The sequence below is a fragment of the Bos mutus genome, chromosome 22, assembly GCF_027580195.1.
Source record: "Bos mutus isolate GX-2022 chromosome 22, NWIPB_WYAK_1.1, whole genome shotgun sequence".
NCBI lineage: Eukaryota > Metazoa > Chordata > Mammalia > Artiodactyla > Bovidae > Bos > Bos mutus.
In genome coordinates, this window is record NC_091638.1 from 62,603,044 (window position 1) to 62,628,289 (window position 25,246).

At 64.2% G+C, this 25,246-nt stretch overlaps 2 protein-coding genes across 6 annotated transcripts; one reads left to right on the forward strand and one right to left on the reverse strand.

Annotated features, from left to right (window-relative positions):
* Positions 1–1,144: 1,144 nt before the first annotated feature.
* Positions 1,145–5,008, forward strand: TSSC4 (tumor suppressing subtransferable candidate 4). 5 transcript variants are annotated; one of them, XM_070360027.1, is made up of 4 exons: positions 1,145–1,384; positions 2,586–2,772; positions 3,523–3,638; positions 3,777–5,008. In XM_070360027.1, exon 4 carries the CDS (start codon positions 3,799–3,801, stop codon positions 4,774–4,776), a length of 978 nt encoding a protein of 325 aa, XP_070216128.1. In that variant the 5' UTR covers positions 1,145–1,384; positions 2,586–2,772; positions 3,523–3,638; positions 3,777–3,798; the 3' UTR covers positions 4,777–5,008. The 5 variants fall into 5 exon arrangements, with proteins under 5 accessions (XP_070216128.1, XP_005904488.1, XP_014336498.1 ...); XM_005904426.2 differs by lacking the exon at positions 2,586–2,772 and having other exon boundaries at positions 3,491–3,638; XM_014481012.2 differs by lacking the exon at positions 2,586–2,772.
* A 999-nt stretch (positions 5,009–6,007) lies between these two features.
* TRPM5 (transient receptor potential cation channel subfamily M member 5) lies at positions 6,008–24,581 on the reverse strand. The gene is made up of 24 exons (XM_070360025.1): positions 24,457–24,581; positions 23,920–24,100; positions 22,219–22,385; positions 21,314–21,497; positions 19,965–20,029; positions 19,676–19,867; positions 19,331–19,433; positions 17,890–18,008; positions 17,253–17,576; positions 16,877–17,017; positions 16,647–16,770; positions 16,205–16,350; positions 13,265–13,377; positions 12,891–12,983; positions 12,520–12,778; positions 12,293–12,411; positions 11,994–12,126; positions 11,738–11,912; positions 8,556–8,709; positions 7,852–8,033; positions 7,557–7,689; positions 6,957–7,029; positions 6,579–6,645; positions 6,008–6,240 (listed from the first exon to the last, which is right to left on the reverse strand). Exons 1-24 carry the CDS (start codon positions 24,571–24,573, stop codon positions 6,134–6,136), a joined length of 3,471 nt encoding a protein of 1,156 aa, XP_070216126.1. The 5' UTR covers positions 24,574–24,581; the 3' UTR covers positions 6,008–6,133.
* Between the last annotated feature and the right edge of the window lie 665 nt (positions 24,582–25,246).

Consider the following 25,246-nt stretch of genomic DNA (forward strand, 5'->3'; position numbering starts at 1 on the left):
GGGTCTTTTCCAATGAGTCAGTTCTTCACATTAGGTGGCCAAAGTATTGGAGTTTCAACTTCAGCATCAGTCCTTCCAAAGAACATTCAGGACTGATCTCCTTCAGAATGGACTGGTTGGATCTCCTTGCAGTCCAAGGGACTCTCAAGAGTCTTCTCCAACACCACAGTTCAAAGGCATCAATTCTTTGGTGCTCAGTTTTCTTTATCGTCCATCTCTCACATCCATACATGACTACTGGAAAAACCACAGCTTTGACTAGACGGACCTTTGTTGGCAAAGTAATGTCTCAGCTTTTTAATAAGCTGTCTAGGTTGGTCATAACTTTCCTTCCAAGAAACAAGTGTCTTAATTTCATGGCTGCAGTCACCATCTGCAGTGATTTTGAAGCCCTCAAAAACACAGTCTGTCACTGTTTCCCCATCTTTGTGCCATGAAGTGATGGGATCAGATGCCATAAGATGTGTCCCAAGGTTGCACAGTAAAGTGGGCCCTGTTTCCTCTCTGGGTTCCTGGGCTGGGCAGCAGCACGGCCTGAACCCTGGATTCCTGGGTGCGGCCCTGGCCGAGGGGGCTCGCTCTGGCCGTCCACTAGGGGGGACGAGAATCTGCGCTGAGCTTCAGTGGGTGCTTCCCCGGTGGGTCAGCTGGTAAAGACTCCGCCTGCAATGCAGGAGACCTGGGTTCAATCCCTGGGTTGGGAAGACACCATGGAGAAGGGAAGGGCTACCCACACCAGTATTCTGGCCTGGAGAACTCCATGGACTGTATAGTCCACAGGGTCGCCAAGTCGGACACGACTGGGAGACTTTCACTTTCGGGGCAGAAAAGACCAGTCAGACAATCGGCAGGCGAGGCCAGGGCGCCTCCCTCAGGCGGCTTGCCACGCGGCGGCCGGCCCGAGTCGTCCAGTGGGCGAAACAAATGCACACCGCGGGACACGCCCCGCGGCCCGGTTCCAGGGACCCGAAGGAGCAGGGACGGCTGCTCCGGAACGGGATCGGAAGTGCCTGGAAACCGCGCCGGATACGTTACGCACTTCCGGTTCTTGCGGCTTCCGGCAAAGTGGGCTACAGTACCGAGAACGAGGCTCTGGCCGTTAGCCCTGGAGCATTCTGGGAGTCGCAGCACTGCCTCCTCACCCTGTCTCCCTTCCTGAGTCAATTCCGGTCTCTTCGCGAAGGAGCGCCACAGTTTCCTGTAGGGAAGCTAGCGCATGCGCAAAGACATCACTCCCGATAGGCCTCAGGAGTGGAAGCCAGGTGCCTTGTGGGAGATGTAGTTCTTCAGGCGCGGGAGAAGCGGCCATCGCCTAGCGGGGGACTCGGTTTCCCAAAGGGCTGAGCGTGGCTCAAGATGGAGGCAGCCAGGCCGAAGTGAGCCGGTAGGTTTTTGGTGGGGAGGGCCGTGCTGCTGACCCGTCGGGCTTCAGCGGGCCACTGTCCGTAGTCTGCTGCCCTAACCAGGGAGACCCTCGTGAGGCCCGGACCCTTGGCCCGCCCCCGCCCGACTTGGCCGCAGGACTCAGGCAGCTGACACGAGCGCCTGCTGGGCACGCGCCGACATTCTGGGCGCGTGGAGTGGAGAAAATCAAGGCTCTGCCTCCCGGGGGAGAGAGACAACCCTCAAGGAAGCCAGCGCTCCCTGGGACCTGGCCAGCCCCGACCCCGCGCCTCCGTCAGCCTGGACTCAGCTCTGCCCTGCAGTGAGCTCAGGAAGTTCTCAGAGAACTCAAGAGACGCAGACCTCGCATGCCCGATCTTGGGGCGCGATTCCCGGCTCCCCTCGGTGTGTCCCACTGATCACGGGCGTCCAGGGGACGGGAGTGCAAATTTAGGAAGCCAGAGGCTGGCTGAAACTCCAGCTTTGCCTCCAGTGTACTGAATGACGGGCAAATTACCTCCCCACTCCGGTCCTGCCAGCCCTAAAACAGACACCGCTGGCGCTTACTTCGTGTCCCCTTTCTTGGAGTTGTTCCTTCATTTTGGAAGTCATACAAGGCCCAGAGGAATGGAGATCTCGCCTGTGTTTGGCCTGGAGCAGGGCACTCAGAGCCACTCCTGGTCCACCTGGCCTGGTCTTTGGTGGGTGCAGGAGCAACGGAGTCACCCTGGGCGAGCAAGGGAGGCTTGGTGGGAAGAGGAAGTTGGTGGACAGAGGCTGAGCCCTGTCCTCTGAGCCTGGAACCAAGTTTCAGGGTGCCTGGTAACACTGGAATGCTAACCAGGTGTTGGCAGGACTTCTGTGCTCTGCTGGGAAAGTGAAGGTGTGTGGAGGATCACAGATGTCCCTGGAGGTTGCCTCAGGAGCTGTGGGGCTGGCCTCTGCCAAACAAGGCTGAGCCAGCTTCCTGAGAGCCTGACCCTCAGATGTCAAGGACCTGGCTGCAGTCCCTTCTGGAGCTCCCAGGGCATCTCTCTGCACTCAGGAGCACCCCTCTTCCCCACAGAGCTGGCAGGTGCCCCCGGCTTTGTGGAGTACTTCCTGCCTGCCCTTTTCCCAGGCAGCATCCCACATCAAGCTCTAAAATTCTTTACTGCAGTTATTAGCAAAGTGAATAAATGTACTCGTCATCCACACGACAGATATTTGTGAAGTCCTGACTGAGTCAGTTCGAGCTATTCAGTGAGCCGGTTTGCAGTTACCGCCATGACTGTCAGCTGCTTCCCGTACCTCTGAGCACTCACGGACCTGAAAACGTGTGATAAGCTATCACGTGGAGCCACCACAGGATGTGTCAGTTACCAGGATTAGCCTAGTGACTGACAGGAAGTAGGTTCCATAATTTTACTTTTTGAAAAGCGTGATCACCCTTCACAACTCCTTGTAATCCATTAGAAAGTATGTATGTTACGAGGACAAAACAATTGAACATGCTAGTGTGTGGAAACACTGGCACTGTGTCAGAACGAAACAGTGATGGTCTTTCTCCGAAGTGAAAAAGTACTCAGTCGGTGGCCAGGATGCCCTCAGTTTCCAGTTTGTAGTCCACAGGTTTTTTTTTTTTTAATGTTTCACACCTGCAGCTGCTAGCCAGTGAAGGAGGACGATACCTGCTTTAGCACAAAATTATGTTATACGTGTCATTCATTCATTTCTTCATTATTTATTGGAGAAGGAAATGGCAGCCCACTCCAGTATTCTTGCCTGGAAAATCCTGTTGGCAGAGGAGCCTGGCAGGCTACAATCCAAAGGGCCACAAAGAGTCGGACGCGACTGAGCTGCTAAGCATACTGCCTGCCACTACCTCACGTGGCCGACAGAGGGAGCGCAAGGATTGCTGCTGACCCCGGGTTGACACCCAGGCTGGCTGCTCTCTACCAGACCACCCCGTGCGGGTCCCCTAGTGGCTCTAGTCAGACCTGCCTGGCGAGGCCTGAGAGAGGTGACAAGTCACAGGACCAGCTCCTGGGCCTGGCTGTTCCGGGGGCTTTGTAAACCCAGGCCCACTCCGGGGGGTTGGCACCACTTCTGTTTGTCTGCCCTCTAGTCTGATGGCTGGCTGTCCCTCCCTGCCCTTAGCCGGTCACCGAGCCGCTGAGCAGAGCCGTGCGCGGGGGCCTTTGCCACCAAGAACCTTCGTCAGCATTCAATCCACCTGCCCTCCAGCGTCCAGCAGGCGCCCATCAGACGGGGAGGTAAGAGGAGGGCTTTTGGTCGGTGCCGGGGGCGGGGCTGGCCCTTCCTCCTGGGACACCGCTCTTGCTGCTGATCCTGCCTGGGGTGGTGGGTCTGAGCTTGTGTCCTCGGGGACTCCCGGGGCTGTTTTGGTGCAGGTGTGGCGTGGCCTGGTGACACATGGCAGAGGCAGGGCACAGCCAACACTTCCTTGACCCGGAGGTCGACGCCCTGCCTCCCGACACTGTCTCCCTCAGCGACTCGGACTCCGACCTCAGTCTGCCCGATGGTGCTGGGGTGGACGCCCTGTCCCCGGGGGGGCTGCCTGGGGAGGCTTCTGGGGATTCAGGCCCCGATGAGCCCCCCTCGCCCCCCAGGGGCCTCCCCACAGAGGCGGTGCAGCCCTTCCACCTGAGAGGCACGAGCTCCACCTTCTCCCAGCGCAGCCACAGCATCTTCGATGGGCTGGAGGGGGCCGCCAGGCGGGCTGTGCCTGCTGTGACTCCAGCCAGCCCGGGTGATGGGGGGGGCTTCCAGCAGCTGCTGACACCCTCCAGCCAGCCTGCAGCGGGGGTCCCAGGTAGGGCTGCTGGGAGCCCTGCTGCCCAAAGGGCGCCCCCTGTCCCTGACTACGTGACCCACCCTGAGCGCTGGACCAGGTACAGCCTGGACGATGTGGCCGAGGCCAGCGAGCAGAGCAACCGGGCCGCCGCCCTGGCCTTCCTGGGGCCGCAGAACCTGGCTGCCCCCGGCAACTACATGCCTTCCTTCAACCAGGACCCCTCCAGCTGCGGGGAGGGCCGGCTTGTCTTCACCAAACCCACCCGAGCCAGCGAGGCTCGGCCCGACAGGAAGAGGGTATCCAGGAAGGTGGGGGAACCGGGCAGGGGTGACCCTGGGGTTCCAGGAGCGGCAGGGGGTGAGGGCCCCGTGGAGCTTGCCCACCTGGCCAGGCCCGGGAGCCCCGAAGCCGAGGAGTGGAGTGGACCCCGAGGGGGCCTGCAGGAGGTGGGTGCCTCTGCAGGCGTGGCCCACACCAGGCCTGGGTCCAGCCCCCCGCTGGTGGAGACAGTGGGTTTCCATGGCAGCAAGAAGCGGAGCAGGGGCCACTTCCGGAGCAGGGGTGGCAGCCCCGAGGCCCCAGGTGCAGAGCTGTGAGCTGGGAGACTGCCTGGCCGCCTCCCTGACCTGGCTGTGCTAGAAGGCTGGCCACCGCTGCCCCCAGGGCGGCTTCAGGGCTGGAGCGGACTCAGGGCTCCAGGGCAGCGAGCTGGCCCGCCGGCTGCCTGTAGGTGCCACCAGGGAACAGAGACCTCGCCAGGGTGTGGGCCAGGGGTGATGGAGGCCCAACCCGTTTCTGCCCGGGAGACAGTAAAGGCTCTACACGTTCCTCTGGCTCCGTGTATCTGTGTGGACCACCTCTCCCCCAGCAGCCGCAGCTGGGGCCCTCCGCCCTCCAGCCCCCAGTGTCCTGCGCTCGTCAGGAGGTCTTTCTGTTGACTGAGGCGGGTCCCTCCTCGGGCTTGAGCAAGAGACTGAGACCCCAGCCCATCCCAGGGAGGACTCGCAGCTGCTCGCCTGAAGGCTGGGGTTGGGGGGTTGATGTGGATCTGGGGAGAGCGGAGTGTGAGTGTCGCCGGGAAGCGGCTGCCCGTGGCCCTGCACGCTGCGCTGCCCCCGTGTGTGGGGATGACCGGTGTCGCCAGGACTGCCGACTCTGTGTAGGGCGCTGAGCCTGGTCCCCAGAGGGCACTGGGAGGCAGACGGGAGCCAGCGCGGCTCCCGTGACTGCTGTCAAGCCCCGGCCTGGCCCTGCCGCTGTGTCCCCTGCCTGAGGGAAGGGGTGACCAGCCTGGCTGCCCACTCGCCTTGTGTGGGGTTCCCAGAGGGGCTGGGACTCCGTCCCTTGTCGTGTGCTTCACTAAGCAGCCACCTCCCGGGGTCCCCTCTGCCTTGGGCTGCAGCCCCGGGTGTGGGCGCGCTTTCCCAGCTCCAGGGACCGTAAAGCAGTTTTCGGGGGTGGTGGTGGGTCCTCTAGGGGTATGACCTGCCACCACTGCCCAGACGGGATGGCCCGGCACTCGCCATGCGCGCTGTCGGGCGTGGGGGCGGCAGCCGACACAACACTCAGCCTGGGTCTTGGAGACAGAGATTCTAACTCCAAGCGTTTCAGAAAAAGACCAGTCTCTTGGTGGGTGACACAGGTTGGGCGTGGACCCCAAGGCAGCTGCCCACCTAAAGGGAGGCTCCCCACAAGACACTCAGCGAGGCCTGCTCTTCTGGCCCCAGCTGGTTGGCTCTGGATGGGGTTCGGGGGGCCCGTGACACACTGCTGCATTCCCAGGCCTAGGGAGGTGCTGGGCAGGGCGAGGGTGGTACATCGCGCCCGGGGTGCTTGACTGGTGGGGGGTTGTTCAGGCATCTCCACGAAGCCCAGGATGACCAGCCAAGGGCCGTGCCCTCCAGGTCTGGGCCCCTGGGAGTGCAGGGCTCCCTGTGCTTATGTCCAGGTGGCTCAGGGGTTGGAGGGCAGCTGGCCAGCCTCTGGGCACTCTGTGCTACCCAGGGCTCCTCCGTGGTCAGCAGAGGCCGGTGGGTTCCCGCTGCTGGAGTTCTGAGAGTCTGGGAGGGAAGGAAGACCCCTTTACAGCTGCTGGGTGCCCAGTAGGGCAGCCCCGGGGAGAGCTGGCCCTGGGCGGGGTGGGTGGGGAAGCAGCCAGTGGGGCCCATGAACCACGCTCCGGTTGAGTTGGTGGGTTCCCACAGAGGGCCCCAGTGCCCTAAAGATCGTGGCCAGCCAAGGACCATCCAAAACCTGGGCCTGTCTTCTCCCAGGACAGGTGGAAAGTGGAGGCCTAAGGTGAGGCAGAGGACACAGCCCCCAGGCCTGCAGGCTGGCAGAGGGCTGCCGTGCCCACCCGCCCCCCGAGCGCCTGGGGAATGGGGGCCGTCACACTCACTCCAGCTGGCGCTGCCACGGGCCAGCGACTCGGCCACAGAGGAGAGGAGCGCCGCGCAGTAGCCAACCTGGAGGAGGGCAGGCTGGGGGCTCTGGGGCCGAGCCTGCGTCCACCGCCCCCCCCGCCCCCGCCATCCGGCTGCCCCTGACACCGCTCTGATGGCTGTCACTCAAGAGAGGGAGGAAGAGGCTCCAGCGTGTGTGTGAGGAGTGGACGGGGAGGGGTCTTCAGTGCAGGACCCCTGGGGAGCAGCAGGGTCTCCTCCCGGAGGGGCGGGCACGAGTCCTGAAGCCCCAGGCTCTCTCCGCCCTGCCCTGACTGCATGCCCACCTGCCAGGCCCTGCCCAGGGAGAAGGGCGCCCTGATCCACCAGCCCACCTGAGACTCCAGACGCCTGACGCGTCTCTCCTGTTCCCTCAGGCCCCCAAGGTACTTGGCTACGACGTCCACCCTGTGGCGGGAGCGGGCAGGCAGCAGGCGGCTGAAGGCCAGTGCCCCACACCGGGGGCCTTCCCACCTCCCTGCCCTGATGCCCAGGCCCTTTGGGTGCGTTTGGGGGCCACTGAGCCTCTGTGGGCGCCTGAGTTCAGGGTGCTCCAGCCCCTTGGGCATGGTGGTGAGGGGGCGTCAGGGCTGTCCCCACCCACAGGCAGGACCAGGCGCGTGGGTGTGAGGTTTGCCCCAGAGCAGGAAGAACCCCGTGAGTACTGGCACCAACCCCCAAGTGTAGGGCAGGCCTGGCCCAGCAGAGCCCAGTCCAGAGTGAGAGGCTGCTTGTTAGAAACGGGCCATGTCCCCACCCAGTCCAGACCCAGTGACATGAGGGGCCATGCCAGCCTTAAGGCAGCCCGCCATCCCCAGAGAGCTCCCAGCCCCGCCAGCACCTCCTGGCCCTGCAGGGAGGGCGCTGGCCCCCGTGCGTGGCTCTGTGGGCTCGGTGCCCCCGCGGCCCGCCGCACTGGGAGGGCGCCCCCACACCTGTGCGCCGCCTTCCGCAGCAGCTCCTCCTGGCTCTCCCTCCGGCGCTTCTCCAGCTCGCTCAGGAAGTTCTCCTTCTGCACCGCCTCCCAGGTGACCACCTTCTGGTCCAGCGGCTCTGGCAGGTCCCTCTCTGGGGAGCCGGGCAGCCTCAGGGCAGGGCCCAGGCCTGGAAGCCCCATGGTGGGCAGGCCCTCGGGGCTGCCGCAGAGGGGCCGGGGCCCGCTGCCCGCTGCCCCCGCCCAGGCCCAGGCCCAGGGCCCCTCCGTCCATGCGGTTCAGGCAGGAGCCTCACCTAGGCGCGCCCGCTTCTGCGGGGTCCCCCTCTGCAGGAGCCTCTTGAGCACCAGGCTCAGGTGGCTGAGGAGGATGAACGGGGGCGCCAGTGCGGGGCGCTCGTGGTACTCCACGATGAGGTGGAAGCGCTGGAACTTCCAGAAGGCGTCCGCGTTGCCCTGCACCACCTGGAACGTGTAGCTGCGGGCGGCGGCGGGGGCGCTGCGTGGGCGCGGGCCCTGCTCCCCCGGGTCCCCCACCGCCCCCCTGCGCCCCGCCCTGCCCGCCCCCGAGGTCCCCCACCGCCCCCCTGCGCCCCGCCCCTAGGGTCCCCCACCGCCCCCCTGCGCCCCCAGGGTCCCCCACCGCCCCCCTGTGCCCCACCCCGCCCGCCCCCGGGGTCCCCCACCGCCCCTGCGCCCTGCCCCGCCCCGCCCGCCCCCAGCGTCCCCCACCGCCCCTCTGCTGCAGCCTGGCAGACCCAGGCACCTGCCCACACACACCTGCCAGGCCCGCACCATCTCCTTGGTGCCCTGAGCGCCAGAGGGGAGACCTCCAGAGGGGAGCCCCAGCTCTGGAGTAACACCCCTTATCCAAGCCCCTCCTGAAGGCAGAGAGGCGACTGCCCCCTGCGGTCTGGAGGGCTGGACAGGTCTGGGCTGGGGAGACCAGAACCAAGGCCCCCCCCGCAAAGTGGACAGATCCAGGCGGCAGGGCAGCCACCTGAACATGGCGATGAGCAGGTTCATGAGCAGCACGTTGGTGACCAGCAGGAAGGTGACCAGCAGGAGGATGACCACCCAGTTGGCATAGAGGTTGGGGCAGGAGGGTGAGCCTTCCAGCAGCAGTGGGTGCAGGGAGCAGTTCACGCGGGCTTCTGCAAGGGGCGGGGCGCGGGGGTTGCGGCGGGCCTGAGCCGCCAGCACCCTCGGGCGTTGAGTCGTGTCCCTGTGGTTGAGGCCACCCGGGGGAAGGGCCCAGGGAGGTGGCCAGTCCCCATGCTTTCCCGGGCACAGTCCGGGCTTCGGCGCTCAGACTCCCAAGTCCTGGGACAACTGGGTCTTGGGTGGTCTGCCTGGCCGTGCTGGCCCCGCTTCCACCGCTTTGCTGGGCTGAGGTCACAGCATCCCACGGGCTCTGGAGGCAGAGCCCAGCCCGTGTCACCCCAGCCCCACCCAAAGCTCTGCTCACAGCCAGCGTGGGGGGTGCTGGCCTTGGCGAGGGCGTGGGGTCTCTCCCGCAGGACTTTGCAGGCCTGTGGCTCGCTGCCCGCCACTGGAGTCTGAGCCAGGGCAGGTCTGCACCTTCCCAAAGCCTGCAGCGGCAGAATGCCCTTGACACGGGTTACCGCGGCCTTGAGGAGGAGCTGGCTCCTCGAGCCGTCTGGGCAGTAGAGGCGCGGGCAGTGAGCACCCAGCCTGGGGCAGGCTGAGCTCCAGGCCCTGGACAGGGATTCTGGAGGGGCCGTTATCTCTGAGGGGCCCCTCCCCTGCCTGTCTCAGGCCCTGCAGGGCCAGCCTGGCCCCCACCCCCACCCCAGGAGATGGGAGGGAGGTGCAGATGGAGGCCAGGGCAGGGCACAAGGGTGCGGGGGCCCCAGGGGCTGGGGCGTCTCCCTGGCAGGAGGGCTTGAGGCTGCAGGGGTGACCTCCACAGGCCGTGTGTGTGTGTGGACCTGGACACGCCTGCACGTAGGACTGTGTTTCCCTGACTGCCCCCTCCCTGCCGTCTTCATGCTGTACCTCAGTGGGGGGCATGGGGGTCTCTGTTTCTCCGTGTGTGCCTGTGTCCCACCTCTGGGCTTGCGTGTCAGGCTGGCAGGGCCTGTTCCCCTGTGTGTCTCCCTCATGGGATGAACCCCTCCTGACTGAGGTCCTTCGTGTGAGACCCCTCCCCAGCCGCCCCTGCCCTTGTGGCCTGCAGATCCGTTCTCGCCCTGGGCACCCCGAGCGGCCTGGAGAGCCTGCCCGTCTGATGGAAGCAGCTCCATGGTGATGAGGCGCCTGCGTCTCCCCTGGGACTCTCAGAGGCACCACCACGCCCAGCTGGGAGATGGGTCATCCCGGGGCCTCTTGGGGCCCAGAGCGGGGCTCTGCCCAGGACACTTGGAGCTGGCTTCCGCAGCCGCCCAGGACCCCAGCTGGGACCACGGGCTGCGGATGCCTTCCCTCTCAGCCTGTAAATAAGCAAACCACCTTCTGCCTGCCGGCTGGTGGGCTCCAGAGAGGGGCTGGCCAGGGTCCACTCTGAGAGCCGGGGAGGGGGAGGGACCCTCAGCGCACTGGCCCAGGCTGGCACTGCCACAGTGGGGCTCAGCCTGGCAGCTACAGTGGTGTTGAAAACTGGACCCCTGGGAACCTGCACCCCCTCGTCCTGCCCAGGTGACCCCAGGCTCCTAGGGACCCCGAACCATAATAGAGTTCCCTCGTACCCATGTGTGGCCATCAGGGCAGGAGGGACCCCACCCCTGCCCGGTCCTGGGCGCCCACTTGTCCCGCCTCTTCCCAAGGAGCCCCGTGGGACTGGGGCAGTTGGAGGTCATGGCAGTGTCCCCCAGGCAGGGCCGCCCAGGCAGGCAGGGGCCCATTAAACTAATGGCCTGGAAAACGGCGCCCACGGGAGATCACACGTCGGGGGGACTAAGAAAACAGCCCAGGAAATGAGCCCGCAAAACCCTCTAATTAGGAGGCAGCTCCCGTGACGGCGCAGCCCCTCAGCCCGGAGCCCGCCGGTCTCAGTCACGTCCTCGTCCCATGGACAAATATTTACCAGGTCACGGGCGCTGACCTGCCTCATTAGCGGCTGCAGTCAGCCTCAGGGACTCTGCGCCCATGATCGCCCCGTGACACCCACCTGAGTGAAGGACCCCCTGCCCCGCTCCGCACCCTGGGAGCGCCCAGCACGGCTGGAGCCCTGGGCCCCCACACTGGTCCCCCTTGTGGGAGGGGCTGGTTCCCCTTCTCCTCCTCCGCAGTGCACCCCAGCCATGCCGGGGCCCACACAGGTGTTCCGGGTCCAGCCTGGGCCTCCCCGAGCACCCCCTACCCCCTACCGCACTATCATGGGAAATTCTCAGAGGATTCTCTGGGGGCTCAGATGGTAAAGAGTCTGCCTGCAGTACAGGAGACCCAGGTTCCATCCCTGGGTCAGGAAGATCCCCTGGAGAAGGAAATGGCAACCCACTCCAGTATTCCTGCCTGGAAAATCCCATGGACGGAGGAGCCTAGTGGGCTGCAGTCCATACGGCACAAAAGAGCTGGACACGACTGAACGACTTCACTTTCACCAGCCCCCACCCCCACCCCTATGCAGGGGCCTCCCTGGAGACACCCCCTCAGGCAAGCCATACAAGCCAGGCATGGTGTTGGGCTCACATGTCAGGTGGGTCCCCAGAAGCTAGGGTGCCCTCAGGAGTGGCCTTCCAGCCGAGGGCCTCTCCAGTGGGTGGGCCGCAAGCATACTGTCAGTGGGGACGTGCTGGGAGGGCCAGCCTGGGGCCCAGACCAGGCAATGGCTGGTGGTGGGGGGCCCAGCCCTGTGCCCTGTGCCCAGCGCCTGCCCACCCCCCCTGCAAGGCCCCGGCCCCCGCGGCCCTCTCTGCCCACAGCTCCATCTCTGTCTCCCACCCAGGGCCCGAGGTTGGGGCCTCCACAGCTGGCACACGTCAGCCCGGACCTGTCCCCCACCGGACATGACCTGGTGGGTGTGCCGGGCCTGGGGGCCAGCCCTGGGGACTTCCCTTCCGTCAGCATCAGGCCAGGGTCTCCTGTGACCCCCCGAGGCCCTGCTGAAGGGCTGGGTGTCCAGGGTCTTACAAAAGGAGTGTGCTGCTAGGGGGTCTCAGTGCTGTGGCTCCCCAGGGTGGGGCCCCACGTGGAGTCCCCCGGCCCGGGCTGAGTGCTGACCGTCGATCTCATCCAGCGGGATCTGCCCGAAGATCTGCAGGTACGGCCGGTACAGCACGCGGCGGAAGATCCACTCCAGGCGACCGTCATGCGGGTGCAGCAGCGCCTGTGTGGTCACGCCGTAGGCCACGAGCCACACGCTCAGGAAGAAGAGGAAGAAGAAGACGTCCTTCATCTCGGGGGGCGGGGGGCGGGGAGGAGAAGGGTCAGCACCCTCCGGGCGGGGCCCGGCCTCACCACCCCGGCCCGGGCTCACCATCCGCTCCACGATGATGATCTTGGGGCCCAGCTGCTTGTGGACGGCGAAGATGTGGATGAGCCGGAGCGTGAACACCATGAAGTCAATGGCGAGTACCGTGCGGCCGGCCTCAAAGGCCCAGGGCAGCATCCTGGGTGGGCGGGAGGGCAGGCTGGGCGGCTGCCCGTGCCCAGAGAGGGCTGGGGCTTCCTCCGGGACGCACAGCGCGGGCGCCAGGCCCGGGCGGACCCATCCTGGAGGCAGCCCTGCCCCCCAGCCCCCCGAGGCTGCCCCCGCCAGGCCCCGGGGCCCCAGACCTGCAGGTGACCCCGGCGATGAACAGGAAGATGGCCACCAGGTCACACTTGTTCCAGCTGTCCTCCACGTACAGCGTGAGCTTCTTCACCAGGTGTGTGTCCTCATCCGTGAAGAAGCCCTGGCAGGCGTAGATGGCCCGGTGATGGCGGCCCGGGCTCCCCCTCGCGGGGCATGGCCCCTCCTGGGCCGGGCTGTGACCCGCAACCCCCCGGGCTCCGTCACTGACCTGCCGGATCTCCTCCAGCACCAGCGTGAAGACCCAGAAGTAGAGGGCGACCTCAGACCCCGACGGCCCCTGAGGAGGGGGCCAGAAGTCCACCAGCAGGACGTAGGTGAACAGGAAGAGGAAGGCAAAGTACATGACCACGTTCCCAAGGAACACGGTGACGGGCGCCCCCCAGAACTTCCTCCAGCGCGTGAGCAGGAAAGCGGCTCTCCGGCCTCGGTCACGCTCACTCCTCAGCGCCTCAGACAGCTCCTCCGCCCTGCACCCGAAGGAGGCCACGGCCAGTGGTAAGACGGGCACCCGGGGTCCAGAGCTCGCCCCTGCCCACGGAAGTCCAGCTCCCCACCACTGCCCCCTCTGCAGGCCCTCACCTGCTGCCCAGGCCGCAGAGCAGGCTCTTCTCTGTGTCCAGACTGTCCAGCTCTTGCAGGTCCTCTGGGCCTGTCCTTAGAGGGGCCTCCTTGCTGTGAGCACAGGAGCCCCTCAGGGTCGTGGGGAGGGCACCCGAGGCTCCCGCTCGGCCCGAGCACCCGACCAGCGGATGAACTGCAGAGGGATGCGGGGAGGGGGCACGCAGAGGGGCCACGAGCATGTGGGGTCAGGGAGGGGGCGCACAGGGGCCACGCGGATGTGGGCGGGGAGGGGGCACAAGGGGCCACACAGGTGTGGGTCCCGTAGAGGGGAGGCTGGGGTGTGTCGCCACCAGCACAGGTCTGGGGAGCGGCTGCTGTGTGTGCTGACGGACCTGAAGGCGATGAGGTTGGTGTAGATGAGGGCTGGGCAGAAGAAGGCGCCCAGCAGCCGCAGGATGGGGGTGCCCGAGGCCATGTCCCCCCACCAGATCTTGGTCAGGAAGGCCTGAAACAAAGGGGTGGTGTTGCCCCCCCCACACACCTGCCCCAGTGCCCAGAGCAGCCTCCCTTCAGGGTTCAGCTAAGGCATCAGTCCTCCCAGCCTGCAGCCCCCAGAGCCTCCCTCCTGGTGGAGAAGGAACACCTTCCATGGAGGGAGGCCAGGCTCCAGGTTAGCAGGGTTGACTTGCTGAGACCGGAGGTGGAGAACTAACACCCCAAAAAAGATGTCCTCTTCATTATAGGGGACTGGAATGCAAAAGTAGGAAGTCAAGAGATACCTGGAGTAACAGGCAAATTTGCCCTTGGAGTACAAAATAAAGCTGGGCAAAGGCCAACAGAGTTTTGCCAAGAGAACGCACTGGTCATAGCAAACTCCCTCTTCCAACAACACAAGAGATGACTCTACACATGGACATCACCAGATGGTCAACCCTGAAATTAGACTGATTATATTCTTTGCAGCCAAAGATGGAGAAGCTCCATACAGTCAGCAAAAACAAGACCAGGAGCTGACTGTGGCTCAGATCATGAACTCCTTATTGCCAAATTCAGACTTAAATTGAAGAAAGTAGGGAAAACCACTAGGCCATTCGGGATTGACCTAAATCAAATCCCTTATGATTATACAGTGGAAATGACAAATAGATTCAAGGGATTAGATCTGATAGACAGAGTGCCTGATGAACTATGGACAGAGGTTCATGACATTGTACAGGAGGCAGGGATCAAGACCGTCCCCAAGAAAAAGAAATGCAAAAAGGCAAAATGGTTGTCTGAAGAGGCTTTACAAATAGCTGAGAAAAGAAGAGAAGCTAAAGGCAAAGAAGAAAAGGAAAGATATACCCATTTGAATGCGGAGTTCCAAAGTGTAGCAAGGAGAGATAAGAAAGCCTTCCTCAGTGATCAATGCAAAGAAATAAAGGAAAACAATAGCATGGGAAAGACTAGAAATCTCTTCAAGAAAATTAGAGACACCAAGGGAAAATTTCATACAAAGATGAGCACAATAAAGGATGGACCTAACAGAGGCAGAAGATATTAAAGAGGGGTGGCAAAAATACACAGAAGATCTATACAAAAAAGATCATCATGACCCAGATAACCACAATGGTATGATCACTCACCTAGAGCCAGACATTCTGGAATGTGAAGTCAAGTGGGCCTTAGGAAGCATCACTATGAACAAAGCTAGTGGAGGTGATGGGATTCCAGTTGAGCTATTTCAAATCCTGAAAGATGATGCTGTGAAAGTGCCGCACTCAATATGCCAGCAAATTTGGAAAACTCAGCAGTGGCCACAGGACTGGAAAAGGTCAGTTTTCATCCCAGTCCCAAAGAAAGGCAATGCCAAAGAATGCTCAAACTACCTCACAATTGCACTCATCTCACACGCTAATAAAGTAATGCTCAAAATTCTCCAAGCCAGGCTTCAGCAATACAAGAATCGTGAACTTCCAGATGTTCAAGCTGGATTTCGAAAAGGCAGAGGAACCAGAGATCGAATTGCCAACATCTGTTGGATCATCGAAAAAGCAAGATAATTCCAGAAAAACATCTGCTTTATTGACTATGCCAAAGCCTTTGACTGTGTGGATCACAATAAACTGTAGAAAATTCTTAAAGAGATGGGAATACCAGACTACCTGACCTGCCTCTTGAGAAACCTATATGCAGGTCAGGAAGCAACGGTTAGAACTGGACATGGAACAACAGACTGGTTCCAAATTGGGAAAGGAGTATGTCAAGGCTATATATTGTCACCCTGGTTATTTAACTTATATGCAGAGTACATTATGCGAAATGCCGAGGTGGATGAAGCACAAGCTGGGATCAGTGTTGCCGGGAGAAATATCAATAACCTCAGATATGCAGATGACACCACACTTCTGGCAGAAAGTGAAGAACTAAAGAGCCTCTTGATGAAAGTGAAAGAGGAGAGTGAAAAAGTTGGCCTAAAACTCAACATTCAGAAAACTAAGATCATGGCATCAGGTCCCATCACTTCATGGCAAATAAATGGGGAAACAATGGAAACAGTGACAGACTTTATCTTTTTGGGCTCTGAAATCACTGTAGATGGTGACTGCAGCCATGAAATTAAAGGACACTTGCTCCTTGGAAGAAAAGTTATGACCAACCTAGACAGTGTGTTAAAAAGCAGAGACATTACTTTGCCAACAAAGGTCCATCTAGTCAAAGCTATGGCTTTTCCAGTAGTCATGTATGGATGTGAGAGTTGGACCATAAAGAAGGCTGAGCGCCGAAGAACTGATGCTTTTGAACTGTGGTGTTGGAGAAGACTCTTGAGTGTCCCTTGGGCTGCAAGGAGATCCAACCAATCAATCCTAAAAGAAATCAGTCCTGAATATTCGTTGGAAGGACTGATGTTGAAACTGAAACGTCAATACTTTGGCCACCTGGTGAGAAGAATCAACTCACTGGAAAAGAGCCTGATGCTGGGGAAGATTGAAGGCAGGAGGAGAGGGGGACGACAGAGGATGAGACGGTTGGATGGCATCAGTGACTCGATGGACATGAATTTGAGCAAGCTCCGGGAGTTGGTAATCGACAGGGAAGCCTGGCGTGCTGCAGTCCGTGGGGTTGCAAAGAATCGGACACGACTTAGCAACTGAACTGAACTGAGAGGTGGGGATAGGGCCGGAGTTGGGGCTAGTGGGGAGAGTCTCCAGCAAGGGAGTCAGGGGGGTGGCTTCCAGGAATGGACCTGCCCACCCCCATGGTCTGGACACTGGCCAGGTGAGGGCCTGAGGGAGCTGGCTGGGGCACCTGCTCTCTGCCCAGGCTGCGCCCACAGCACGCCCAGGGCTCACCTGCACCCCGTCGTGGGCAAAGAAGGCCTTGGTGTCGGCCTCGGTGGCCAGGTGCAGGCAGGTGGTTCTGCTCCAGCAGCGGTTCCGACGCACCAGCAGGGCGAAGGCGCGCTCCTCGCTGTGGCGGTAACACTGGGAGAAGAGGTCTGCGGGGGCGGCCGCTGCTGTGACGCCCAGGCCCACCCGCTGGGCTCCTCCCCCGCAGAGCTGGACCCGCAGGACGGCCCACGTCTGCGCCCGCCCACCTCCCCCGGGGCTGTGAGAGGCGCCCGTCTGCACCCCGCCTCCCCGTCTGGACGTGGGAGCCTCCCTCTCCCCAAGTGTCCCCACTGGGCAGGCCGAGACGTGGGGCTTTGTTCTCATCACACGTCCCATCCGACCCCGCTGGGAGCACCGGGCCGCTCAGCCCCGCCCCGTCCCCAGTGCCCATCCCCGTGCTCACCCAGGGCCAGCTGCTCGTACTTGGCCTCCCGCAGAGTCCGGCCCACCTCAGCCTCCGTCTCCAGGTGGGACATCTCTTTGAGTATCTTGCAGGCGGCCAGAGCAGCGGCAACTCCCTCCTGGCCCTGGGAGAACGGGCCTAAGTGTGCAGCCACCTCCCAGCCCCCACAGGCCTCTCCCAGCGTCCTCCCAGCCCCCCGGGACCCCCAGGCCCCCTCTTGCCCTCCACACCATGGCCCAGAAGTAGGTGGCCATCTCGTGGCGGTTCTGCAGCACCGCCCACAGGAACAGGTCCCTCCAGGGGTCCTCGCTCCTCTGGTTCAAGTCCAGAAGCCCCTTCTGGCCCGAGGGCCTCCGGGCCAGGCCCCGCTCCTGGAGGGCAGGTGTGTCAGCCTTCGGCCACGGCCCCGCCCTCACTCAAGCCCCCAGCTCCCGGGCACTCGCCGCCCGCCCCCACCCGCACTCACCCGCAGTCACGCCCCCCGCCCCCACCCGCACTCACGCCCCACGCCCACCCCACTCGCCGCCCCCGCCCGCACTCACGCCCCCCGCCCGCCCCCCGCCCACCGCTGCCCGCGCCCGCACTTACACCCCGGCCCGCACTCACCGCCTGGTAGAGCCCACGGCAGGCATCGTGCAGGAAGTCCTTGAGCACCCGGGACACCTCGTGCAGGGAGAAGGCGGGAGGCCCTGCGGGCGGCTCCCGGGCCTGCTGGGCGCCCAGCCCGGCCAGCGTCAGCCGGCCCTCCTCGTGCTTGCGCTGCAGCAGGTCGAAGAGCAGGCTCTTGGGGGCCACGGAGCGGTAGAGCTGCTGCAGCCTCCCATACGTCAGGAAGTCCGCCACGTCCGCGCCGTTGTCCACGAAGAGGCGCACGAACTCGGGCTTGTTGCTCACCAGTGCGTCCATCATCACCTCCTCCAGGTCGCGGGACTGGGGCGCCAGGTGGAGGGTGAGAGGGAGCCCGTGGGGAAGGGGTCCCACGGGAGGGGCGTGGGGACCCTCGGCAAGACCCCCAGCTCCCAGGTGCCCCGCCCTGCCTGTCCCTCTGCACCGAGGCAGCCTGCACCCACTGATGGACATTTAGCCCATCCTGCCTGGGATGCCGACAACTGAGGCCCAACGGGAGGTATCCTGGCCTCCCCAGCTCCCCTGGCAACAGCCGGGCCAGGCTGGCCCTGGACGCCACCTGCCCCCAGCCCCTCATCAGGGTCCCCGCCTGGCACCGGCCAGAGCCTGGAGCCACCTTCCACTCCACGTCCCCATTGAAGATCTCGCTCTTGGCGATGTCCACGCGGTCCCAGGCCACGGCCAGCTTCAGTTCGTCCAAGTAGTCCTGCGCCTCCTGGCTGTGGCTCTTGCAGGCTGCGGGCAGGGAAGGCGGAGTGGGTGAAGGGGAACCCAGGCGCCAGCAGAGCCAGTGGGCACAGGGTCCCTCAAGGTGGGTCTCCTAGATGTATGCCACGGAAACGATGCCCTGGTTCCCTCCACACCCTCTGAGTACTGGCAGGAGCCTCAAGACATCCACCCGCACCCCACCGCTGGGAGCTCCAGGACCCCAAGGGGACCCCAGGGCTGGGTGGAATAGTGGGGAGCGCGCGCCTGTCTGGAGGAGCCTTCCCGTCCTCAAGGGTGCCCCCTGCCCCACAGAGCCCCTTCCTGTCTGTGTCCCCGCAGCAGTCAGCCCCGCAACAAGCGTTTACATTCAATGAGTAACACACTGAGCGGCAGCCAGGAAGTGGAGGCCACCCGAATGCTCCTCCACAGGGGGCCAGAGAAACAAAATGCAGACTGTCGCTGTCCTAAAGGGCTGGTGCCCCTATACCGGCTACAGCGCACTGGATGACCGCCCAGAGCGTTGTGCTCAGAGAAGGACTCCAAAGGCCACACGGTGTGTGGTCCCATGTCCAGGAAGTGCCCCCAACGGGCAGGTCCATAGCCACGCAGGCTCGTGATCGCCAGAGGCCGGGGGGAGCGGGGGTCTAGTGGGTCTTCTGGGTGGTGGACATGCTCGGGAGTTAGTAGTACACATGAACCATCTCGAAAAACACTAAAAACCCCTGAACTAACTGAGCACCGTAGTCTTCTAAGGACGTCCCTGGTGGTCCAGAGGCTAAGCGTCCGCCCCCAATGCAGAGGAACAAGCTCACGCCCTGCTCTGGGAGGGCCCCCGTGCCGCGGTGCCCACACAGCACCACCGCTGAGGCCTGGGCGCCCTGGGGCCCATGTCCACGACAAGAGGAGTCTCCAGGGTGAGAGCCTGCACACTGCAACCAGAGCAAAGCCTGAGTGCAGCAACAGAGACCAGGCTCAGCCAAAAAACTAAATAAAAATTAGGAGTAAGTAATTAAATAGTTTAAAAATTTTGTGATAAAATACATCTAACGTAAAACCTCCAAAGACAGAACCTCTCGTGGATTTGCATGTCATCATTGTGTGGAGGCCCTGGAAGGTTCTGTGTTCCTTCAGTCTGGTCACACGTGCTGCCGCCCAAGTGAGCAGCGGCTGTACACATGCTCAAACACTCGCACACGCTCACCCGCACTGACACTCGCAGCGGAGTGCAGCCACCCAGGCGCAGGCTCTGGAGGCCGAGAGCCCGGGGGGTGGGGTGGGGGGGGCTGCCCCACCACCCTCCCCTGCCCGGTGCCTCCCGGGGGGCCCCGGCAGGCGCGGCCCGGCCCCACCTTTCACCAGCGCCTTGAGGATGACTGTGTCCAGCTCCTCGGAGCCCTCCTGCTCGAAGTCGTGCACTGTGAGCAGGTGCCGGTGGGACATGATGGTCTGTAGCTGGGAGCCCAGGACAAAGGCCCGGAGGTGACTGCACGGCCCCCAGCCGGAAGGCCAGCCCGCCGTCCCCTGGGCCCAGGGCAGCCCCACCCTCAGAGCCGGGCATCCCCACTCCACAAGGGCCTGAAGCGGGGGCCAGCCCGGGGGGTTTGCAGCCAGTGGGCCTGGGCACGGACGCGCAGTCCAGGGGCTGGGGTCTAGGGCGGGGGCCAGCACGCAGCCCTCTCTCCGGCGGCTCATACCAGCCCGGTCCAGCGCACGACATCCTCCCAGGAGAAGTGCTCGCTGGGGAACTTCTCCCTAAACTGCTTCTCGGCCACGTGGGGCGTCAGGAGGTGGGGCTGGTTCATGAGGGCAGCGAGCACGTCCGCAATGCCCCCCGAGCCCGCCAGGATCAGCCACGGGGCGGCGTGCTCCACGGCCCTGGAAATCCTCTGAGGCAGGCGGAGGGGGCACAATGGGCCGGGTCAGCGCCAGGCGCCATCCCAGCCCTGGCTGGGGGGCCCCGTGGGAGGTCCCCGCCTGCCCTACCTCCAGGGTGCTGGGGTCCCCGTTGACCAGCAGACAGAGAACAGGGATCTCGATGCTGCTGGTTCCTGTGGACAGATGGAGCACAGCGTCCACCCAGGTGCCCGGGTGAGCGGAGGGCGTGGAACCCTCCTGTGGGGTAACCCCCCGGGCCTCAGACCACCAGCCTGCGGCATTTTCTGGGCAAACTCCAGGCAAGAGGCTTTTCCTCCGGAGAGGCTCCCAGCTGCCGTGTGACCCGGGACAAGGCCAGGCCCACACCCCACTCTCCCGCGTGGTGCTTCGTGGCTTTAAACGTCAAGTCGAACATCGGGTCCGTGGCCGCACCAACCACGTTCCAACAGCGGGCATCTCTCCCCGGCCAGGGCAGGAAGCTCCACTGACCACTTGCCAGGCCATCCGAGTGCCCCAGAGCACCTCAATGTGGTGAAGGAGGGGCTTACCCCCGAAAAAGCAGATGTGAGACTTCAGAATGTGCAGCCCCAGAAGCCCGGGCCTGCCGGGTGGGCTGTGTGGGGAAAGCTTGGCAAGCTTCCGGGAGGAGGCAGGACAGACTGGACCGCCCCTGGCCCGAGAACAGTCCCCTCTAACTCACGAGGCGCCTGCCAAGCGGGAAGGATACTGGGCGGAGCGGGTATGAGCCTCCCGGCTTCAGCAGCCCGGGCCAGCCCTGCGTCCTTAAGGTGAGGGGTAAACACGGCTTAGGTTGCATTTTCACTAAAGAGTGCTCAGTTGGTAGACACACACACACTGCTTATAATATTGCCAGCGATCACACGTATATTGTGATTGTAAATGTTAGTTGTAAATACACGGGCTTTGGCAAATCCCGCTTTCAGACCCGCCCTGGCCACGCTGGAGGCCGCTCCTGGGGCAGCACTGCCCCCTGCAGGCAGCGAACTTCCGGCGGGGGAGGGAGACAGGCCCCTGGAAACTCGCAAATCTCACTTTCTTGGCAGAGCCTGGAGCCCCCAGCCAGAGCCTCTGGTCGGGGTGGGGTCGGGGGGCACTGGAAATGGACCTTCACCCACTCTGCTGCCTGGGGGAAATGTTACCTCCTGGCAGGGACTCCCCAAAGTCGTGTTCCCCATCACTCTGGCCAGCAGCCCCCTCACCCAGGACCCCCCAGTGGCCCAGGTCTCAACACTCCGGCATGTTTGGTGGCTGGAATGCCCGTCCCGGCCCAAGCTGGTGGTCCTTCAGCCCTGGCCACCCCTGCGACCCCCACCACGGTGTTCCCGGCAGCCCCCCTCCCCCGCGGGCAGCCCCTCCCCCGTGGACCGCCCCCCTCCGCCCCTCCCCCGTGGACCGCCTCTCGCCCCTCCCCTGCCCCGCCCCCCGGGCAGACTCACCCCCGTAACCTGTCCTCTGCTCCGAGATATACTTCTCCAGCCGCAGCCGCAGCTCCGTGGGCCCGTCGCCCTTCCCGGGGGACCCTGGCTCCACCAGGATGAAGTGGGAGTGGTTGTTGTCCAGGGGGCAGAAGGGGCCCTGGCCGCCTCCGTCGTCCAAGGGGTAGTGCACGGGGCCGTCCCCCTAGGCACACACACCGTGAGACCCGGGCGTGGCCCACACCCCCAGATGGAGGAAGGGCCGCTGCTGCTGCAGGGGGCGCCCAGGGAGGGTACCCTCCAGACAGAACCCCGTGTGCCGGGTGGAGGGGGGCTCCACTCACGGGGCTGCCTGGCCTTCTGGGGACCTGTCTCAGGCCCCCGTCTGGGTGGGGCAGAGAACACCAGCCAGCCCCAGGTCACAGAGCTTGCGGGCTGTGGCTGAGCCAGGCGTTTGGGCACCGGTCTGGGTGGGGTCCTGGGAAACCAGGTGCCCACTCCAGGCCTGTGCCGGCTGGGAGCCTGGCAGCCCTCTCCCCACTCGTGTCCTGGGAGATGCTGCCTCCTGCTGGCCGCTCACTGGGCAGGAGGCCCCCACTCCCTCCCACCTCCCTCCACCCCTCCCGGCTCTGGGTCCAGCCCCCGCTACCCTGCTGTGGCGTCAGGTCACTGCCTCTGTCCCTTAGATCAGCCTCACTCCCTCCCAGGCCCGTGAGTGCCGCCCCCACCACCGAGGGTAGGGCTGGTCTGCCCACTGCTGCCCTGGTAGGTGGGAGCTCAGTCACAGATGGTGTAGTGTGGTCAGCCTGCGAGATGGCCCTGGGGGCCTCTGTCAGGCACGCCATCCAGCCCCGAGGCGGCCGACCTCTGGGGGCCTCCCTGATCTGCTTGTCCCACGATCTGAGCGCCCAGAGCCCGGCGCCCACCTGGGCATGGTCCAGGAGCCGGCGGTGCAGCACGCGGCCCAGCGAGGCGATGCCGATGGCCACCACGCGGGCCTTGGTGGACGTGCTGGCCAGGGAGTGGTCGCGCACAGCCTGCCCGACATAGCGGGCGAGGCCCACTCGGAGCGCGCTGGTCAGGATCCAGGCTCCTGCAGGCACAGGGGTCCCTGAGCACAGGGGTCTCCCCAGGCACTCTCCAGGACCAAGGTCAGGGTTAGGGCTGGAGGCAGGCCCCTGCTGCCCTCTGGACAGAGACTCTGACCCCAGCCTGTGCTGGCCCAGAACCCAGGACGTCCTTCTAGCGCACAGAGCCCTCGGCCCAACAGTCAGCAGGGCCTTTGTCTCTTCTACAGTCATTTCTGGGGTGGAGGAGGGCGGAAACCCCCCTCCCTGACTGGGCTTTCCGAAGGCCCAGCCCCTGAAATCAAAGCCCAGGAGTTTAATTCTGACCCCAGCCACCAGCTGGCCAGAGTGCTGTCCCAAGAGATGGGGTGAGGAGGCCTGGCTGTGGACAGCAGCTTATGGAGGTCTCACCCTTCCCTGGGTCTTCCACTTAGGCCTGTTGGCCCCACACGTGGCCAGGCTCTCCTGGGGGAGGCTCTGAGCCCGGGGACCTTCAGTCCCTTGCCGTGTACCCCAGAGTGGCTCCCACCGCCCCGCAGCGCCGCGGAGGGAGGGCGACCATGGGGATGGCAGCTGAGGGCCAGCGTGGGGCCTCTCAGGTGTTCTGACCCACCTGTGCCCTGAGCCGCCTGCGCCCTGACCTGTGCCCTGACCGGCCTGCCGTGACTCACCTGCACCCTGAGTCGCCTGCCCCCTGACCCGTCTGCGCCATGAGCCACCCGCTCCCGACCTGCCTGCGCCCTGACCCGCCCGCACCCTGAGCCGCCTGCCCCCTGACCTGCCTGCGCCCTGAGCCGCCTGCCCCCGACCTGTCTGCACCCTGACCTGCCCGCACCCTGAGCCGCCTGCCCCCTGACCTGTCTGCCCTGAGCCACCTGCGCCCTGACCCGCCTGCGCCCTGAGCCACTTGCCCCCTGACCTGTCTGCACCCTGACCCGCCCGCACCCTGAGCCGCCTGCGCCCTGACCTGCCCGCACCCTGAGCCACCCGCTCCCGACCTGCCTGTGCCCTGACCTGCCCGCACCCTGAGCCGCCTGCCCCCTGACCTGCCTGCGCCCTGAGCCACTTGCCCCCTGACCTGTCTGCGCCCTGACCCGCCCGCACCCTGAGCCGCCTGCCCCCTGACCTGTCTGCGCCCTGAGCCACCTGCGCCCTGACCCACCTGCGCCCTGAGCCACTTGCCCCCTGACCTGTCTGCACCCTGAGCCGCCTGCTCCCTGACCTGTCTGCGCCCTGACCCGCCTGCACCCTGAGCCACCTGCCCCCTGACCTGTCTGCGCCCTGAGCCGCCTGCGCCCTGAGCCGCCTGCCCCTTGACCTGTCTGCGCCCTGAGCCGCCTGCGCCCTGACCTGCCTGCGCCCTGACCCTCCTGCTCCCTGACCCGCCTGCCGTGACCCACCTGCACCCTGAGCCACCCGCGCCCTGAGCCGCCTGCCCCCTGACCTGTCTGCGCCCTGAGCTGCCTGCGCCCTGACCCTCCTGCCCTCTGAGCCGCCTGCGCCCTGACCCTCCTGCCCCCTGACCTGCCTGCGCCCTGAGCCGCCTGCGCCCTGACCCACCTGTGCTCTGAGCCGCCTTCACCAGCCCCTTGCGAAGCACATCCCGCAGCCACGGCTTCAAGGCGAAGGGCCGCTCCTCGCCCACCAGCGACACCACCAGGTTGGGGGCTGGCAGGTGCCACTCGGCCAGCAGGAGGTCGAAGAGCACAGACGGGGCCACACCGCTGGGTACCCTCACGAACTGCAGGGTGGGAGCAGGGGTGCAGGGCGAGGGCGCGCTAGGCACAGGGGTGGGCTGGGCTCCAGGGGGTGGGGGCAGGGCCGCAGCTGAAGGCCAGGGCTCCCCAGGCCATCTGGACCCGCTGGGTGACCCGTGAGCGGCCAAGGCTGGCTGGAGGAGGAGCCTGGACCTGTCGTGTGTTGGGGTAGGAGGCAGAAGCCAGAAGGGGCTACCAGCTCCAGAATTCCGCCCTCCTGGGGGCTCCAAACAGACCCCTTATGAGAGAGCGGCCCGGAGGAGATGGGCATCCGGGGCCCAGGGTCCAGGGTAGCACAAGGGGTGGTGCCGGCCAGTCCCCAGGTGGGGGCAGCTCTCACCTTGCCTCGCTTCTTCCCAGACCGTCCGAAGATGATCTCACCCCGGCCCAGGCTCGGCTCCCACGTGTCTCCAGCACCCCTGGGGCTGCCAGGACGGGTGCCCCCCGCGTCCTGCATGGGGTCCTGTCTGCAAGGACAGAGCCCACCCTGAGGGCATGCGAGGCGAGCCCCAGCCCACTTCCTGCTGGAGGCCCTGCCGCCTTCACAGGGAAGCCGAGGTACAGGCGGAAAGGGGGAGCACCTGCCCCAGCGCCCTTCCCTGCAGTCCCCAGCCCTGACCGTGACCCCAGCCCTCCTGCAGCCCCTGGGTCTCAGCCTGCCTCCCGTCTGCATTGCTCTCTTCAAGCTGCCAGAGCTTCCGGCCCAAGGCCAGGATGGAAGCTCCTCCTGGCTCCCTCCCCACCCCGCACTTCTACTCACCCTCCCCCAGCACCACTAGCCAGCCCTTCCGTTGCCACTTCTAACAAGCCTTTGGCAGGGGGTGTCCTGGAAACCCCAAAAGGCAGTGGAAGTCTTGCAGCCCGCCCCATACCCCACCATGCCACAGCCCTGTCAACCCAGGACAGGCATGGACCCTGGGCGCCGGCTGCTGAGCAGAGGGGGCGGCAGGCAAACAGGGGCACGAAGCTCAGGTGAGGAGGGATGGGGCCCCCTCCTTACTCCCCACCCCTCCCACCTCCCAGACAGCTGCCCACCGAGTCCTCATTCCGGCCCAGCACTGCCCATGTGCCTGGAGGGGTCCCAGGAACGGCCAAGGGACAGGACCTGGGTCCCATCAACCTGCCTGATG